Source organism: Bolinopsis microptera, unplaced genomic scaffold (genome assembly GCF_026151205.1).
Source record: "Bolinopsis microptera isolate Bmic1 unplaced genomic scaffold, MBARI_Bmic_1.0 sca87, whole genome shotgun sequence".
NCBI classification, from domain to species: Eukaryota; Metazoa; Ctenophora; class Tentaculata; order Lobata; family Bolinopsidae; genus Bolinopsis; species Bolinopsis microptera.
In genome coordinates, this window is record NW_026971859.1 from 842 (window position 1) to 18,108 (window position 17,267).

Genomic DNA, 17,267 nt, shown 5'->3' on the forward strand with positions numbered 1-17,267 from the left:
AGCAGACATTTCTCTGGTATGGAGTGCAGATGATAATTAATAACATTTACGGTCGTTCTAAAAGCTGTATTAATATAATATAAGTTTATTTGCATATTTTGGCGATCAATTTGTGCAAGTGCTGCTTTAACTCATCAATACATTTTAAATAGGCATTTATGAGGCATTAACCACAATCAATTTCTTAAACGTTTTATATACTGCTCATGTTCTTGCAAATTATAAGTTTAATGTTGATTGACGATGTCAACCCATCGATATCGTTGCTCTGCGAAGCGGCGAAGTCCTCCAAGTTTAATGCTTAAATTGGCAAAGATTATAATTGCAGTCTCAAAGTTTCGTGAATTTTTTTTTCTAACCTTCATAAATGATATTTTTACCTCTTTATAGATAATTTTGTTTTGTGAAATAATGCATGCAATGTATTTATTAATCATGTAATAAATATTGGTAAAGAGGGTCGCAATTATATTTTGAATGTTTATAACCTACCAATTAGACGCGCAACGGGTTGGACTCGTCGACGGTCTAATATTTGAAACAAATATTTTATGAGTATCACCTGTTAAAATTATATTTTGATCATTCTGTGTACATTTGTAAATTGGAAATGCTGATTTCGATTTTAATGGTAAGTATTTAAAGTTAAAGTGCACAAATTTGTATTGATACAATCTTCACGAATACTTTAAAACCAAAACTAACTTGAATCCTAAAGCATAAACAGCTCAACTACCGTTTAACAAGCTTGTCACGTGCGCGCGTCTGACAAAAATGGTTATTTGCTCGCACTCATAACTCGTTAAAAAAATAATTTTTGTATGTTTATAACTTGATTCACGATGTCAATCCTTCGCAGCTCGGTGAGGCACAGTGGTGCATCTCGCCGATCTACCGAAGAAGCATTATTTGATGCATTATTTGATGCGCGCGCGACCCAGTAGTGCATCGCGCTACAAGTTTGTAACCTACCAAGACGCGCGCCGAGTTAAAAAAATATTTTACGAGTATTCACCCGTTAATCAAAATCTAATCGCCATCGGCGAAAAAATAATTTGTAGTGCGATTTTACTTGACGGACGAGACCAATCACTGATCGTCTGATCACCAATGCGCCGCGCAGCGCTCTTTTCGAGCTAGTAGTGAGCAATAAGCTAGCAAGCTAGGCCCGGTAATATTGTAATAGTTTACCTGGGGACCCCAGGCTATTATGTTCATAAACATGGAAGCTTGCTTCTGTTGTTCCGGTACACAAGAAGGGTGAAAAAGGATCTGTTGAAAATTACAGACCCATCTCACTGACATGCTTAGTTATGAAAGTTTTTGAACGTTGTATTTCGAAAGAGTTGCTCGCAGCTTGTGAAGGGTTAATCGACTGTAGACAACACGGTTTTGTGAATGGGAAGTCTTGCACTACCCAGATGGTCCCATTCACAGACAACCTTGCGCTGGCCCTGAACAATAAGTCAAGATCCGACATTGTTTATTTTGATTTTGCTAAGGCATTTGACAGTGTATCACATGACTTAATCCTTCGCAAGCTAAAAAATTTATATGGTATTGATGGTCTGATGCTTAGATTTTTAAAGTCGTATTTACAAGACAGACGACAGCAGGTTGTTGTAGGCGGAGCTGTCTCAAGCATGCTTCCCGTGCAATCAGGAGTGCCCCAGGGATCTATTCTGGGACCACTTCTGTTTGTTCTATTCATCAACGACATGTTCTCGTGTGTTTCGGAGGATACAAATGTAGCATTGTATGCAGATGACACCAAAATTTGGAGGGTCATCGAATGCTTTGAAGACCACTATATTCTCCAAGGAGATATAGACAGGTTGTTTGCCTGGTCAATCGATAACAAAATGACTTTTCACCCTTCAAAGTGTAAGGTGTTATCTGTAACTCTGCAAAGAAATGTATTAGACAATCTTCCTTTTAATATTTATTGGTATAATCTTAATGAAGTCATAATTGATTATGTGGCATCCCATACAGATCTTGGTGTAATAATGAACAACAGATTTCTGTGGGGTGCACATTGTGATCAATTGATATCTAAAGCAAGCTCAAAGCTTGGGCTCTTAAAGAGAACCTGTCATTTTACCATGGATAAACGCCAAAAGAGGGCTTTCTACCTTACCATTGTAAGATCAATCTTTGAACATTGCTCAGTTATATGGTGTCCTCAGCGATCGACACACATGTCGAAGTTTGAGGCAATCCAGAAAAGAGCGATCAAATGGATCAATGGACAACAGTTTGATCATTATAGTGATATTGAGTAAAATACAATTTTTTTAAGTAAAATAAAAAAAATAAAAAATAAAATAAAAAAAATTCTATGAGAAGCAGAAGGAGCTTAAAATTCTACCCATTAGATCTAAGTTCATCCATAATTCAATTACGCTCTTCTATAAAATAGTAAATGATTTGGTAAGTATATCTCTACCTGAATATATTACTGTTGTTGAAGCTGGAACAATGAGGTACACAAGGAGCACGGCATCAGTCATTGAAGGACTTGACACCAGCACATATACCTGCTCTATTGTACCAAACTGCGATAGTTTCAGAAACAGCTTCTTTTATAGAACAATGCTTCTGTGGAATGCACTGCCAGCCTATGTTAGACAGACTGAGAAAATTTCTATTTTCAAAACAAAGCTAACTGAATTTCTCTGGTCTTCTGACGTATGCTGGCCTGATTAGATGGCCCATCATGGAATATTATTATATATATATTTTACTTTATGAATGTCATACTCTCTATAATTTGCCCCTCGCACCTGCAGTAGAACGCGCCGTTTTTTCTTTTATGAAACAACCCGAAACAAGCGCGTCACGCAGTACGTGAGTGGCTAGATTGTAGATTGTTTTATTATAATATTATTTAATTATGTTATTTTGTTGTTATGTCGTGTAAGTTTGTGGAGTAGTAGCAAGAAGGTATCGTATACATTTAAATTTGTTCTCTTGATTATTTATTAATGATTTTATGTAGGGTCGGCACCAATGTTATTATGGTCTTACCACCGTGTTTTGGTTCAGCCGAAATAAATTTTACGTTGATGTTTTTACAATTTGTTTCTCACTCCAGCTGAGTCTGGTAGTGTTGAGTATCATGAATATTTTTCTAGCTCTCTTTTTCCATGTTTTTGCTTCACAGGAGATATTGTGGTCTTTTTATTGAATATAACTGTAATACATTGATGTAAAGTTTATTTGAATTTTGAAATTATATAAAGATTCGGCGGAATGACAGGCTGAGCGCCGCCCAGGCCCAGTAATGTAATAGTATAAAGCAATAAACTAGCAAGCACTGTATTAATAGCGTGCAAGGCACTCTATTGCTCTAACCAGAGCCCTCTAGCTTGCAGTTGTGAAACAAGCGCGTCACGCAGTACGCGTAGGCACATGGCTATGTGAAAGCTTTCTATAATAACCACCTTTACCGAAATCATAGTTCACTTATCTTGGGTACAGTTTTAAATTAGCGCGGCGTAATAACTGGAAAAAATTATTTGGATTGAACATGACAGTAAAAAAAACCTGACAGTTAATTAATAAAGTGCGAGGAAAGCAAAATAAGCAAATGAAACCGTCATTCATGATAAACAATGAGCGTGTTATTTGTCGACGAGTTATTGCTTATGAATTTAACAAGTACTTTGTTTGATTCACGATGTCAATCCTTCGCATCTCGCCAATCTGCATACGTTGTGGTTGCGAGAAGCATTATTTGATGCGCGCGCGACCCAGTAGTGCATCGCGCTACAAGTACTTTGTGTCAATCGCCTCCAATCTGAACGAGGTCTATGAGAGGAGGATTGATGAAGATCCTATAATTGCTAAATCATTCACTGACTACTTGCCACAGTCCTGTCCGTCAAGTATTTATCTCGCTGAATGTACAAGCTCTGAAATAATACAAATTATAAGTGAATTTAATAATGGTAAAGCTAGCGACATACCGGCACATGTAATGAAGCAGTGTAGTCAAACTATATCAGAACATCTTGCCAGAATTTATAACAACTGCATGAATGAAGGTGTCTTCCTTGATCAACTGAAAACGGGTAAGATAACCCCGATATATAAAAAAGAAGATGAGGAATTACTCGAGAATTACAGGCCAGTATCAACATTACCAGTATTTGGCAAAATATTTGAAAAAATTATTTACAGTAGATTATACAACTTTTTCTTATCTCGAGGAATAATATTCGAAAATCAGTTCGGCTTTCGAAAAAACCACTCGACAAGTCATGCTCTTAATTACTCCGTAAATCATGTCGAAGAAAAACGGAATAATAAAAACCACGTATTAGGAATATTTATCGATCTCTCTAAAGCATTTGATACCTTACCATTTGATATGCTACTTAAGAAACTTAGTAATTACGGAGTTAGAGGAAACGCACTAAAGCTGCTCTCCAGCTATCTAAATAATAGATACCAGTATGTTAGTGTACTTGGTGAAGAATCAGAGCCTCTTCCAGTTAAACTAGGCGTACCACAAGGATCCGTTTTGGGCCCCTTGCTCTTTCTTATCTATATAAATGACATCTATAGATGTAGTACATTAGGAAAGTTTGTACTATTTGCAGATGACACAAACATCTTTGTAGCTGCTGAAACTAAGGAACTAGCATACAAAATAGCGAATGAAATTCTTGACTCTGTGTGCCAATATATGCGCCATAATCTACTGCACATTAATGTTAAAAAATCTTGTTACATGTACTTCTCGCCTACTAAACGTAAGACAATTGATAATACTGAAAATGACTTGAATCTAGAAATTGATGGAATCCCGATCAAACAGGTTACTGAAACGAAATTTCTAGGTGTTATTATAGATGACAAACTGAGTTGGACACCTCATATCGAGAAACTAACTAAGAAATTAAACAGTATATGTGGCCGTATTTATCGAATAAAAAACTCCCTCCCCAGCCAGCTGTACAAACAGATATACCACACTCTTTTTGAATCTCATCTAGGATACGGTATAACTGTATGGGGTGGTGTATCAATTAATAAGCTTTCACCGCTATTCCTTGCACAGAAGAAATGTGTCCGAATCTTATTTGGGGACTCGGAAGCATTTAGCGACAAGTTTAAAACGTGTTCTCGTAGCAGGCCAATCCAGTGCAGTATAAACAAGAAAGGTCAAATATCCAATGAATCAACTATACCTCACATTAAACCGTGTTCTATATGTATCAGCTTGAGGAAGACTGGTAATAGACAAGTAAGGCCACATCGCTGCCAAATACTTGGGGCAGAATTCCACTCTAGAGAATCAACAAAACCGATTTTCCAATCTAAGGAACTAATGACAGTACATAACATATATAGATACAGATGCATTACTGAAACAATGAAGATAGTGAAGAGTCATCAGCCCATATCCATGTATTCTCTATTTAAGAAGTCTCAGCTCAGAGATAACAGATTTGTGACACCACACTCATCTCACAATTTCGCATATAAAGGGGCAAATCTATGGAATACGTTTCTTGAACAGTCAAATGCACGTGGTAAAATAGGTTCTCTAGGCTCAATTAAATCCCAATTGAAGTATTCTATCATAAAGGCTCAACACCAACCTAACAATATTAACTGGCAGGACTTAAACTTCAACACTTTCCTATGAAAAGACCCCCATTTATATTTATATCTTTTACATTTTACACCTGTCACTCACATCATATATACACCACAAAAGAAAAAGATTCATTCAATCATTACATTATACACTCACTCCACCAAACACGCACACAACCCATTGAAGAAGGTTACACGCGGGTGTACCGTTCGCTTTATCCGAAGGGAAAAATGATACTTTACGTAACGCGCGATTTACGTCTTGGTAGCTAAATTATTCAAGCGCTATTTGTCAGAGCGACACAAATGCGCGCTTGCGCGGCTTTCTTATCCACCACTCATGTTTACATCGTACCAGGCAATGGTTCAGTTTAATTATGGTAAGGGCACAGCCTGTCAAAAACCCTTTTCGGATGATCCGTCGACACCGCCTGAAGGTGACTGCATAATAACGGATCATCGTGGAATCAAACGTTAATAAGCTTGCAGCTTCCGATGTCAATGTATTCATCCTGGTGTCGCATGCTTGAACTGGTTTTGGACCTCTTCATGCTTTTAATTAATTTATTATTGTTATTTAGTATTATGAGCTGATGTGTACATATACATACGGTATCTAAAAATTAAGCGTATAGGGAGCATATTTCAATAATTTTTAAGCAATAATGTATTGCAAGCAGCTTCAACTTAAATATCCAATATCGCATAAAAATCATTTAACTCAAAACTAAAATTTTATTGGAATATAGGGAAAACTAAAATAAAATTAATGTCATACCCGTCGCCACTCTCAGCAGTCAACCAGGGCTCATAAAAGCTTAACAGCGCCTGGGTCCGTTCACCAACTGTGCTAATGTGAGTGGCGGTGTGGTAAGACCCATTTTTAACAGCGTGAATATTTATTAAATACAAGCGCGCTAGCTGCTAGCATACTTGTATCATTTAATTTTAAATCAAATTCATTCGGATATATATTTATTGATTATGTATTGAATTGGTGATAAATAATAAAATTGTCTTTTCTCAAAAAATTGTCTTTTCTCAAAGTAAAAATATTTTGACTTTTTTTAAATTATTTAGTTTTGGGTTTTTTATGCTCACTAGGAATAAATATTTTAAAAGCGATATGATTTATGATTTGAAAAACGGTGCCGCTTTGACGTGCCGCACAAATTATTATGTTTGCTCTGCACTTCGATTTACGAAATCGCGCGCACTGGGTCAGTTTTAGTTTAATAACAATGATCATGACAATGTTGCATTTATATTTTAAAACTTTTCTGCTAACGTTTATAAACGTTGGTTTTTTAATCGACAAAAGTTTTAGCAGTTGATGCACAAAAATTTATTTTAATGTTAATTCTTTCTTAATTAGAAATCTTAACAAGTGAGCTTATCCCTATGCGCGGCACTCTTTTCGAGCTTTTGTATATGTGAAGGGAACCAAGCAAGAAACTAGCAAGATAGGTTATGCTTGGTCAGCTCAGATGATTTCATGCTTGATACGAATTTGTTCTAGCTACTATTTGATGTAATAATAATAATAATAAGGCCCCCGCTCAGAACACCAGAGCTAGTGAGTAGTGGGTCCGAGGCTGATACTCGTGGTCAGCACCCCCGGGGTCGGTAACGGCAGCAGTCCATTGGATGGCTGCCGGCTAGAGCTACTCACTCCCTGGCATTGCCAGATGTCTTCTTCCTGAGGTTCAGTTATAGCACAAAGTTTAAACTATTAACACTGTTAGTTCCCCCGTTACTAGTCCAAGTAACGGGCTAGAACTTGATCAAACAGCTGGTGAAACACCTGTAGACCACCAGAACCTCAGGCTCTTATGTCCCTTCTCAACATCACTTAATGTTATCATGAGATTTTGTACTTGCTTAATATTCATGTTTAGGAGGGAAAAAAGAAAAGAAAATTACAAAAAAAGTTAAAAAGAAAAAAAAAAAAAGAAAAAAAAAAGCACAAAATGGAAAAACCAAGAAAAATATCTGTAACTGAGAAAGCAGTATTTTAAGATAATATATCCCCTGATTTTTATTCCATATCATAGCAGCACAGACTGCTGGTACTGAAAGAATATCATTCCTTTGGAAATATTACTATCTATAATGTTACTATACTCGAGTAATTATAACATTGTAATCATTCTATATTTCATTGTATTGTTTGTTAATTGTCCCCCGGTTAATTCCCTTTCTTGCCTCTCGTTGGTTAAATTCTTGTATCCTTCTGCTCTAGCTCTTGGTTTGTTGACTAGGTGCAATTGACACCTAGTGGTTTTCTTATCGGGCATGGACTGACCCGCAGAAGTCCCCCAATCTTAAGTTGTGGACTCGTGACAAAAGGATGCGTGGCCATGGGTTAAATGGTTACTAACGGGTCTACTACCCAGGAGGTAGCTACCTGGGGAGCTGGGCGACGCGGGGCAACGCTCAGTGCTCTGTTTTCCCTGCCAACTCTCTAGGGGGTATACTAAGTCCCCCAGTTATGATATGAATTCTCTCTCAAATTTTTCAAACTCTCCTACTCTCCCTACTAATGGGTCAGAGCAGGATCAACAACCTAACATCATCCCTCCAGCTCGACGTGAGAGGAAGGCTCGCACGGAGACTTCCACTCGGCACACGTGGAGCAAGGAGGACAACATACAGCTCATGACGCTGTATTACCAGAGCCAACCATCCCGCTCTGGTTACAGGAGAAGACTCCGATCACTGTGGGATGATGCCGGACTCTTCACTTGTACGGAACAAAGATTGGCAGACCAAGCAAGGTCAATCAGAAATAATAATCTCCTTTCAGACATAGAACTACTGGAGATTCGAGGTACTCTTCCACCTAGCGTAGTGGAAGAGGCTCCAACAACGACAACTCAAGCTTTACCCACAGTCTCCCAAGCAATCAGGACGTTGAGGGATGCAACTATCCCAACTGTCGCCGCCGAAGAACTCACCCCCACCACAACGGTACCTGATTTTGACAAGGAGGCAATCATTGAACGGCTAAAAAGGCTCCTAGAAGACCCTTCAGTGATAGAAACCAAGCCCCTGAGACATGTGAACAGAAAGAAGCTTATGGAGGAAACATCTCTCATCAACTCATGTATAGCAGAGATTCCAACTTCTTCAATCACTGAAACCAACACCCTATTGCTTGCAGGGGCACATTTAGTCAGCGAAAAACTTGGTGAAAAACCTGCAAATAAGAATACAGGGAAACGGAAAACTCCACTATGGAAAAGAAGAATCGAAGATAAGATTACCCAGGTTAGGAAAGACATCTCCTACCTTGAGGAGAAGAAGAAAGGTACTACCCTTAAACAAAAAATACTAGAAGGGCTCAACAGACGTCACCCTCTGTTGAAGAAAAAGGGTATACCATGCATCATTGAGGAGCTCAAGCAACGTCTTCGCGCAAAAGCAGCTAAGATAAAGAGATTTAATAAAAGATGCGAACGATACCACCAGAACAAGTTGTTTGGAAACAACCAGAGGCAGTTCTACAGAAACCTTCAAACAAACCCTGAAGAACAGGATATCTCCCACCCTGAGGCTGACAAGGATTCTTGTCTGAAGTTCTGGAAGAACATATGGGAGCAGCCGGTTGAACACAACAGTGATGCTGAATGGTTACCGGATGTCAGAACAGCACTAGCCTCAGCAGATGAACAGAGACAGTTTGTTATAACTAACACCCTGGTTGCAGATAGAGTGAAGAAAATGACTAATTGGTCCTCTCCTGGTACAGACGGACTGCATGCTTATTGGATAAAGCACTTTAAAGAACTCCACAATAGGATTGCAGATCAACTTATGAATTGCCTAACCAACGCTGATATCCCAGACTGGATGACATTGGGACGCACGTACCTGCTCATCAAGGACCACTCGAAAGGACCCATCCCAGGCAATTTCAGACCGATTACTTGCTTATCAGCTATGTGGAAACTGTTCACTGGTCTAATCTCAGATTCCATTTACCACCATTTAGACCAGCAAAAGCTCCTCCCCCCTGAGCAGAAAGGGTGCAAGAAGAAGAGTAGAGGATGTAAAGAACAGTTAATGATAGACAAACTCATCCTGAAGAACTGTAAACGAAGGAAGCGGAACCTGAACATGACGTTTATAGACTACAAGAAGGCGTATGATAGCGTCCCACACTCTTGGATTCTATCTTGTTTGACCATGTGTGGCATCTCTTCATGCATCATAGACCTGTTTGAAGCCTCCTTCAAACAATCGTATGTTAACCTGATGCTTGGTAAAGTTTCCCTTGGGAGAATTAAAATTAATAGAGGTCTATTCCAAGGAGACTCAGTCTCACCTATCCACTTTATCATTAGTCTTATACCCCTGTCCATTCTTTTGAATAAGCATGACATAGGATACTCTCTGGAGAGAGGAGGTCAACCGAAAGTGTCGCATAGGCTATATATGGACGACCTCAAGTTGTATGCCGAGAGTGAAGACGAAATGCACACACTGGTTAATACCACAGCAGAGTTCAGCAGTGACATAAAAATGGAATTTGGGCTAGAGAAATGTGCCGTGGTGAAGGTGAAGAAGGGAGCAAGAGCCGTTTTTGAAGGCATCTCCCTACCCACAGGTGAACAGATCCATGAGTTGGAGGACGACGGCTATAAGTATCTCGGAATACTAGAAGCTAATGATATACTACACAAAGAGATGAAAGCACTGGTTACAAAAGAGTATATCAGAAGAGTTAAAAAGGTTTTGAAATCCCAGCTTCATGGCAGGAATAGTATACAAGCGATTAACACCTGGGCTGTACCTGTGATAAGATATGGAGCTGGAATTCTCTCATGGAATGCTGGGGAGACCAAAGCCTTAGATGTCAAGACCCGGAAACTGATGAGGATACATGGAGCTCACCACCCCCAAGGAGATGTTGATCGGTTATACGTCAGCCGTCAACTGGGTGGCCGTGGGCTACATAGTATAGAGGAAGTCGTTAAGAGAGAGGAGAATGCACTCACCACTTATGTGGTGAGAAGTAGAGACCCAGAACTGATTGCTCTGAAGGACTACTTTGTCAAAGACAAGATACTCTTGGGTGAAGAGATAGAGAAAGATATTGACCGAACACAACGCGAGGAAATCCGCAAGGAGAAATGGACTGCTAAAGTGATGCACGGACAGTTCCCAAGGCAGATGATGGGTACAGCAGACCCGTTAACCTCTTGGAACTGGCTCACCCAACAAGATTTGAAGAAGGAGACAGAAGGATTGTTGATAGCAGCCCAAGACCAAGCACTTAGGACTAATTACGTGAAGCACAGGATTGACAAAACACCTGGCTCTTCTCCCCTCTGCAGACTCTGCAGAAATCATTACGAGACAATAGATCACATACTGAATGGGTGCCCAAAACTTTCACAGACAGAATATAAGTGTCGGCATGACAAAGTAGCTGCCGCATTGCACTGGAGTCTGTGCAAGGAATACGGCTTCCCACGCAGTAAAAGGTGGTACGAACACCGGGCAGAGAAGGTGCTGGAGAACGGACAAGTCAAGATATTGTGGGACTTCCATGTCCAGTCGGACCACGTTATCGAACACTGTAGACCGGATCTCCTCCTGGTAGACAAGGTAACCAACGCAGCAACCATCATTGACGTTGCAGTCCCAGGAGATACCCGGATCTTGGATAGAGAACAAGAAAAGATTCTGAAATATCAAGACCTGAAAAGAGAAATTAAGAAGAACTGGAATTTACGAAAGGTCACAATCGTCCCTGTGGTGATAGGCGCATTAGGAACTATCACCATAAACTTTCGTAAACACCTCGACGCAGTCCACTGCAATCTGAGCATCTCTAATCTCCAGAAGACAGCTCTGCTTGGATCAGCCAGGATTCTCAGGATGGTCTTAGACATATAATATATTTGAGTGTATAATACACTGTAAATACTCTTTTTTTTAGTTTAATTTTCACTGGGTACTCTAATAAACACTTTTTACCTGGTCCTCTTATTTTTCTTCCCTTGCTATGCAAGCCCTGTCTCTTGTTTATACAATTTTTAACTCGTATATTGGGTAGATTGAGTATTTATTATGGATTTTATATTGTTGTTAGCCCTGCTGATTTGTGTATTAGTAATGATTACCTATCTGATGGACTACGGTATATACAGTTGATGGTAGTTTTCTCTTATTTTTCTTCTCTTGCTCTGCAAGCCCTGATTCTTGTATAAACATATTGTTTGATATAATATTGTATATTTTTGTATTGATTGTGGTATTTTGTGTGCCAGATTCAGCAATGGGTTCTTGCTGAATCACTGTATATTACACTCTGTGACTAGTCCCTTTGATCCATCTCTTGCCCTGCAAGCCCTGTTTCTTGTCTATACAGCATATAATTATCATGTATCACATTGTAGTATGTAATAAACATTTGTAGTAGTGTAGGATTGTTTGAATTTCTTTTTGCTATGTTTTATAATATTTATTTGTATAATTTGTGAGTGTCTCTCCCGCTTTTCTTCCCTTGCGCAGCAAGCCCTGTCTCTTGTAAAAACAACCTTGAAAGTTTTGTAGATACATATAGTTTCTACACCTTTATCCTCTGGTCCCTAGGGTCAGCTGATCCCGGGCCAGAGGAAAACTACCGACTGCCAAGGTCTGACGCCTAGGCAGTCGAGACCTCTTATTGAGACCCTTTATAATAATAAACAGCACCAAAAGGTTAAATAATTTAAATTTAACCCTTATGCTCAGCTGTAAATGATACTTAAGTTAACGAGAGTGTGCATCTTTGCCTTAGGTGAAACAAGAAACTGTTCAGAAAACAGACGTAAAAAACTGTAAATAAAATCGTGACTAAATAAGGCAGATGCACCTAACAAGCAGGCTTAGCAGGTTTTCTAACAGAGGACTTGAGGAAAGGATGATGACTGCAAGAAATCACAGTATGAAACTCATCAGCCTATCAAATGTAAAAATCAGGATAATAAAAATGGAGGAATGGCAACTGAGGCTTCACAGTTCCTAAAACATCTCGCTGAAAAGATCAGCCTAAAGAAAGGCCAACGGTATTGTGATGTGATGTCATTTGTCAGACCCAGACTGCGTTTTGATCTACTCAGAACCTGTATAATCTCTATCAGGGGGTACAGAGGTACCAGAACCCTTCCACCCACGGCAATAAGTGATTTGGACCTTAACCTGATCAACACTCTTAAACCCTAAAAGGTCATGGAGTGCTTGTTGGATGGGGGTCTAAACTACTTTTTTTGTGATGTGATTTAGTGGATTTTATATATATTATTACAAAGGGTTTTATTTTTACCTCAGTTTTTAAATTTGTACCATTTTAACAGAATTTTTATATAGGGTCATTGCTATATTATGTGTATATTGTTTGAATGTTTTATATTTTTCTAAAAATGAAATTCCCTAAAATATTAAAAATTCTATAAAAATTCTATAGAAATTCTATAGACTCCAAATATACAAACAATCTGAATACTCCAATATACAATAAAAATTGATTGAATGAGATTACTGCAGAACAGTAACTGACGATAAAAATTATATCTGAAGATCCAATACAGTCATACCAAACAATCTGGGCAACATAAAAGTAGAGACGGTGAAATAAAGAGAGGAAAAAAATGCTCTAGTACTTGAGACAAAATACAAAGAATAAGGTAGCTTTCTCCCGGGTGCCAACCCAAAAAATGTTGGTGTCCCAGGATAGAGCCTCCTCTTCTGACCTAGTACAATACAATTTTGTTGGCAGACACAATGAAACGCAAAAAAGATTATTATCTTAAATGTTGCCCAAAAATCCTTGAAAATTAAATGCCTAAAATAATTTAATTTAAAGCGTAAAAATGACCTGCTATAGATGTAAATTGTTTTTTAAAACCTTCTATAATGGATAAGTTACTCAGTACAAATCAAAGGACTTTCTAAACAGGTGAGCTTTAAGTTTTCCCTTAAAGTCCTTGATGTTTACACATTTCCTGATTTCTTGAGGAAGATTGTTCCATAATCTTGGAGCAGATGAAGAGAAGGCTCTGGGTGGACTGTTTATGGGGCAATGAAGAGACACATCTCTGCCACCACTGGAATTGTACTTGACAAGGTTTGACAGGTATGAAGGTGCTAGCCCATGGAGCAGTTTGAAAGTTAGCAGGAGTATTTTAAATTCAATACGTTCTTGTACCTTGAGCCAATGAAGTTCTTTTAAGTAGGGCTCAACTTCTTCTCTCATCTTTAGACCTTTAACTAAGCGGCATGCTCTTTTTTGCAGAGATTGTAGCTGTTTCAAAACAGAATGATTCGTTCCAAATTAAAGTACATTGCAGTAGTCAAGGGAACTGATAACAAGAGATTGTACGATGATTTGCATTTGGGCTTCAGAGAGGAATGGTTTCATCTTTGCAATGTTTCGCATCTTGTGGCACTGTAAGAGTTAATGTAGGGTTGATGACTGATCAATATATACATGTACACCTTACAGAGTCGCGATGGTGTTCCTTTGAAGATCTTTTTACGTTAAACACTTCGTAGGCCTTTGCAATATCCTGATGTGACGTAAGAAAGACAAAAAACGAGGAGGGATCCGGATCCATCCTCTTTTTTTTTGTTGGTAGGCCTACCAAGATTAAAGATTTTCGATCTTGTTGGGGTATCCTTTATATTAGTTATTTATACATTTTAGTTTACCACAACTTTATACAATAAAGTTATAACGCGAACGTATACTATCTAATTGTTGTACAGAGCTTTGTACAAGAATGCAAAAGACGTTTGGTTATACGATCTAACAAACATACTTTGAAGCCTCAGTTTATCGACCCCTGATTTGCTGTAAACCCCATATTACTTCACCCCGGCCAAGCCCTTCCTTTAATGACCAACCATCATGGTCTATCTTAAGAGATGATAGTGATAACAGCATCACTGCCTTCCGCTCTCTAGCACAAATTGCCATTGGTGAACTATCATAAAGATGATTATTATAGTGCTCATCTCTTGTGACATTTATTCTTCTTCAGCCTCTACTACTCACTCTACTGCCTCATCTTCTGAACATCATTATCTTTAGTATAGTTGAGGATTCTCAACACCCACTTTCAAGTTGAGTACTCTCGACCCACTTAGTCCACATGCCTTGCAAACTTACAGCACGGTATTTGTAATGGTCTAAGTTCCTAATACTCGCCAAAGATGGTTCCTCTAGTCAACCGTAGGAGAAGACAACAACAAATTAGATGGCTGCATTTTGTTTTCATTTTATTAGGTCCTAGTATTTATTCCTATTGTCTTAAAGTTTTAAGAGAACTCACCTTAAATTATTTTAATGCAGTCACTCAGATAAGTTTATATCAGGACAATTCAATAAAGACACATACTCTGCCCACAATAAGGGGCCATAATTGTTTCAATTATGTAACTGTATAGAATTATTATTATAAAGGGTCTCAATAAGAGGTCTCGACTGCCTAGGCGTCAAACCTTGGCAGTCGGTAGTTTTCCTCTGGCCCGGGATCAGCTGACCCTAGGGACCAGAGGGTAAAGGTGTAGAGACTATGTGTATCTACAAATCTTTCGAGGTTGTTTTTACAAGAGACAGGGCTTGCTAAGCAAGGGAAGAAAACCGGGAGAAACAATCACAAATTATACAAATAAATATTATAAAACCTAGCAAAAAGAAATTAAAACAATCCTACACTACTACAAATGTTTATTACATACTACAATGTAATACACGATAAATAAATGCTGTATAATCAAGAAACAGGGCTTGCAGGGCAAGGGACGGAACACAGGGACTGGCTACAGAGTGTATAAAACAGTGATTCAGCAAGTATCCATTGGGTATTGCTGAATCTGACCCACAAAATACCACAATCAATACAAGAATATACAATATTTAAACAAACATCATGTTTATACAAGAATCAGGGCATGCAGAGCAAGAGAAGAAGAATAAGAGAAAAACTCCAACACATGTATACCCCTTAGTCCAGTAAATAACAATAATTACTTGTACACAAAACTGTATTTAATATAAAATACATAACAAATACACAGTCTACCCAATATACGGGTTAAAAATTGTATAAACAAGAGACAGGGCTTGCATAGCAAGGGAAGAGATATAAGAGGACCAGGTAAAAAGAATTCTGGCTGATCCAAGCAGAGCTGTCTTCTATAATATTATTATTATTCCCTTCCCGCTAAAATGTTGGAAAAATGTCCTCCTTTTTAATTTGATATCATAAGATCCTTCGAAATACGTCTCATAATCGATGCTGATGTCCAGTAAACTTGTCAGGCTCGTTAATTCTACTTTCTACCCCTTACCTAAGTGCTTGTGAACCATAATCCACAATTCACCATCTTGTTTTCCTTTGCCCAAACTGTACGATAGATAGGGGTTTTACTGTAATTGTTTTATCTGTTCTGTAGTTATTTCAAGATTTAAACAACAATTTCAAGATAACCACAATTCTATTTTAAAGTATCAATTAAAGCAAACAAAAATATATTTTATATATTAACTAGCACGACCTTTAGACCAGATATCTTAGGGGACTTGGAATAGAAGAAAGTGGCTAGAAGGTATATACCTTTTACTAAAATACGTCGAAAAGAATCCAGGGTGATACAGTATCGGAAAGTGCATACCGTGAAGTTTACGCACCCACCTTTGTCTTCTGAATTCTTGGTTTGGTAGACATTTATGTGAACTTGGTCGTTTATACTCCAAGTCCCTTTGTTAAAAAAGTAATATAATTTATCACTGGAGTTAACCTCATTCAATAATAACAATATCAATATCAATATCAAATTAACTAAATTATAAATAAAGATATTCAATATTTTAAAACATTACATCAAGTGGTTAAAAATGCCCAAAGTCGATCTGAGAGCTTTTCAGCCTATAGTACAATCATGATAGTAATTATAGTAAGTGTGTGCCGCTGCAATTAGATAACTGCAATTGAAATTGTTTGGAGTCCAAGTATTTTTTAAGTCAGCTGCCTGTGATTGTATTAATAGTCAATGAAACAAGAAATTTCAATGAAACAAGAAATTTAATTTTAGAACATTTTACAGAATAAAAAGATGTAAAACAATTCATAAAATATAATGCCCATTTGGTGTGTAATAGTGCTTTGGTTCTCAATTTTATCAAGTTAATGGAAGTTTCTAGGCAATTGCTTGAAGTGAGAATTTTATGAACAGTGTTACAAAGGTTGTATTGGCTCCATTAAGCAAAAAGTTATTTTATTTATTTAGAAGAATAAACGTTAGACTCGTTGTCTGGTTGTTCTCGGAATTTCCAAGATGTCCTTTTTTAACACAGCACTGATGACACTGCTAGCGAAGTGTTGATCCATATCATAGTCCTACTTGTACTTGTGCAGTAAAAAGTATTGGTTATAATGTGGGTTTATCTCAACATGCTAGTTTGTGAACACTTTGTGTTGGTTGTATGCCCTGAAGATTTTTTGTTTTTATTCTTGTAAATTATTTATTACCAAACTTATCATAGTGTGGTAGTGTCAAAAATATTATAAACCATTTTGTTATTATTTTTAAGTACAATTGATATTGGCTTTTATCTCCTCTGAGTAACACAAGTTATTGTTATTTTGTTATTAAGCTATAAT

General features: G+C 37.8%; 2 protein-coding genes across 2 annotated transcripts; one reads left to right on the forward strand and one right to left on the reverse strand.

Annotated features, from left to right (window-relative positions):
* Positions 1 to 8,106: 8,106 nt before the first annotated feature.
* On the forward strand, positions 8,107 to 11,514 carry LOC134825790 (uncharacterized). Its single transcript, XM_063837997.1, has one exon. It carries the CDS (start codon positions 8,107 to 8,109, stop codon positions 11,512 to 11,514), a length of 3,408 nt encoding a protein of 1,135 aa, XP_063694067.1.
* A 2,014-nt stretch (positions 11,515 to 13,528) lies between these two features.
* On the reverse strand, positions 13,529 to 13,855 carry LOC134825787 (uncharacterized). Its single transcript, XM_063837994.1, has one exon. It carries the CDS (start codon positions 13,853 to 13,855, stop codon positions 13,529 to 13,531), a length of 327 nt encoding a protein of 108 aa, XP_063694064.1.
* Positions 13,856 to 17,267: the final 3,412 nt, after the last annotated feature.

Bases quoted from the DNA above. Each gene is read 5' to 3' on its own strand.
- LOC134825790 (XM_063837997.1), top strand. From the start codon at position 8,107: ATGAATTCTCTCTCAAATTTTTCAAACTCTCCTACTCTCCCTACTAAT.
- LOC134825787 (XM_063837994.1), bottom strand. From the start codon at position 13,855: ATGAGAGAAGAAGTTGAGCCCTACTTAAAAGAACTTCATTGGCTCAAG.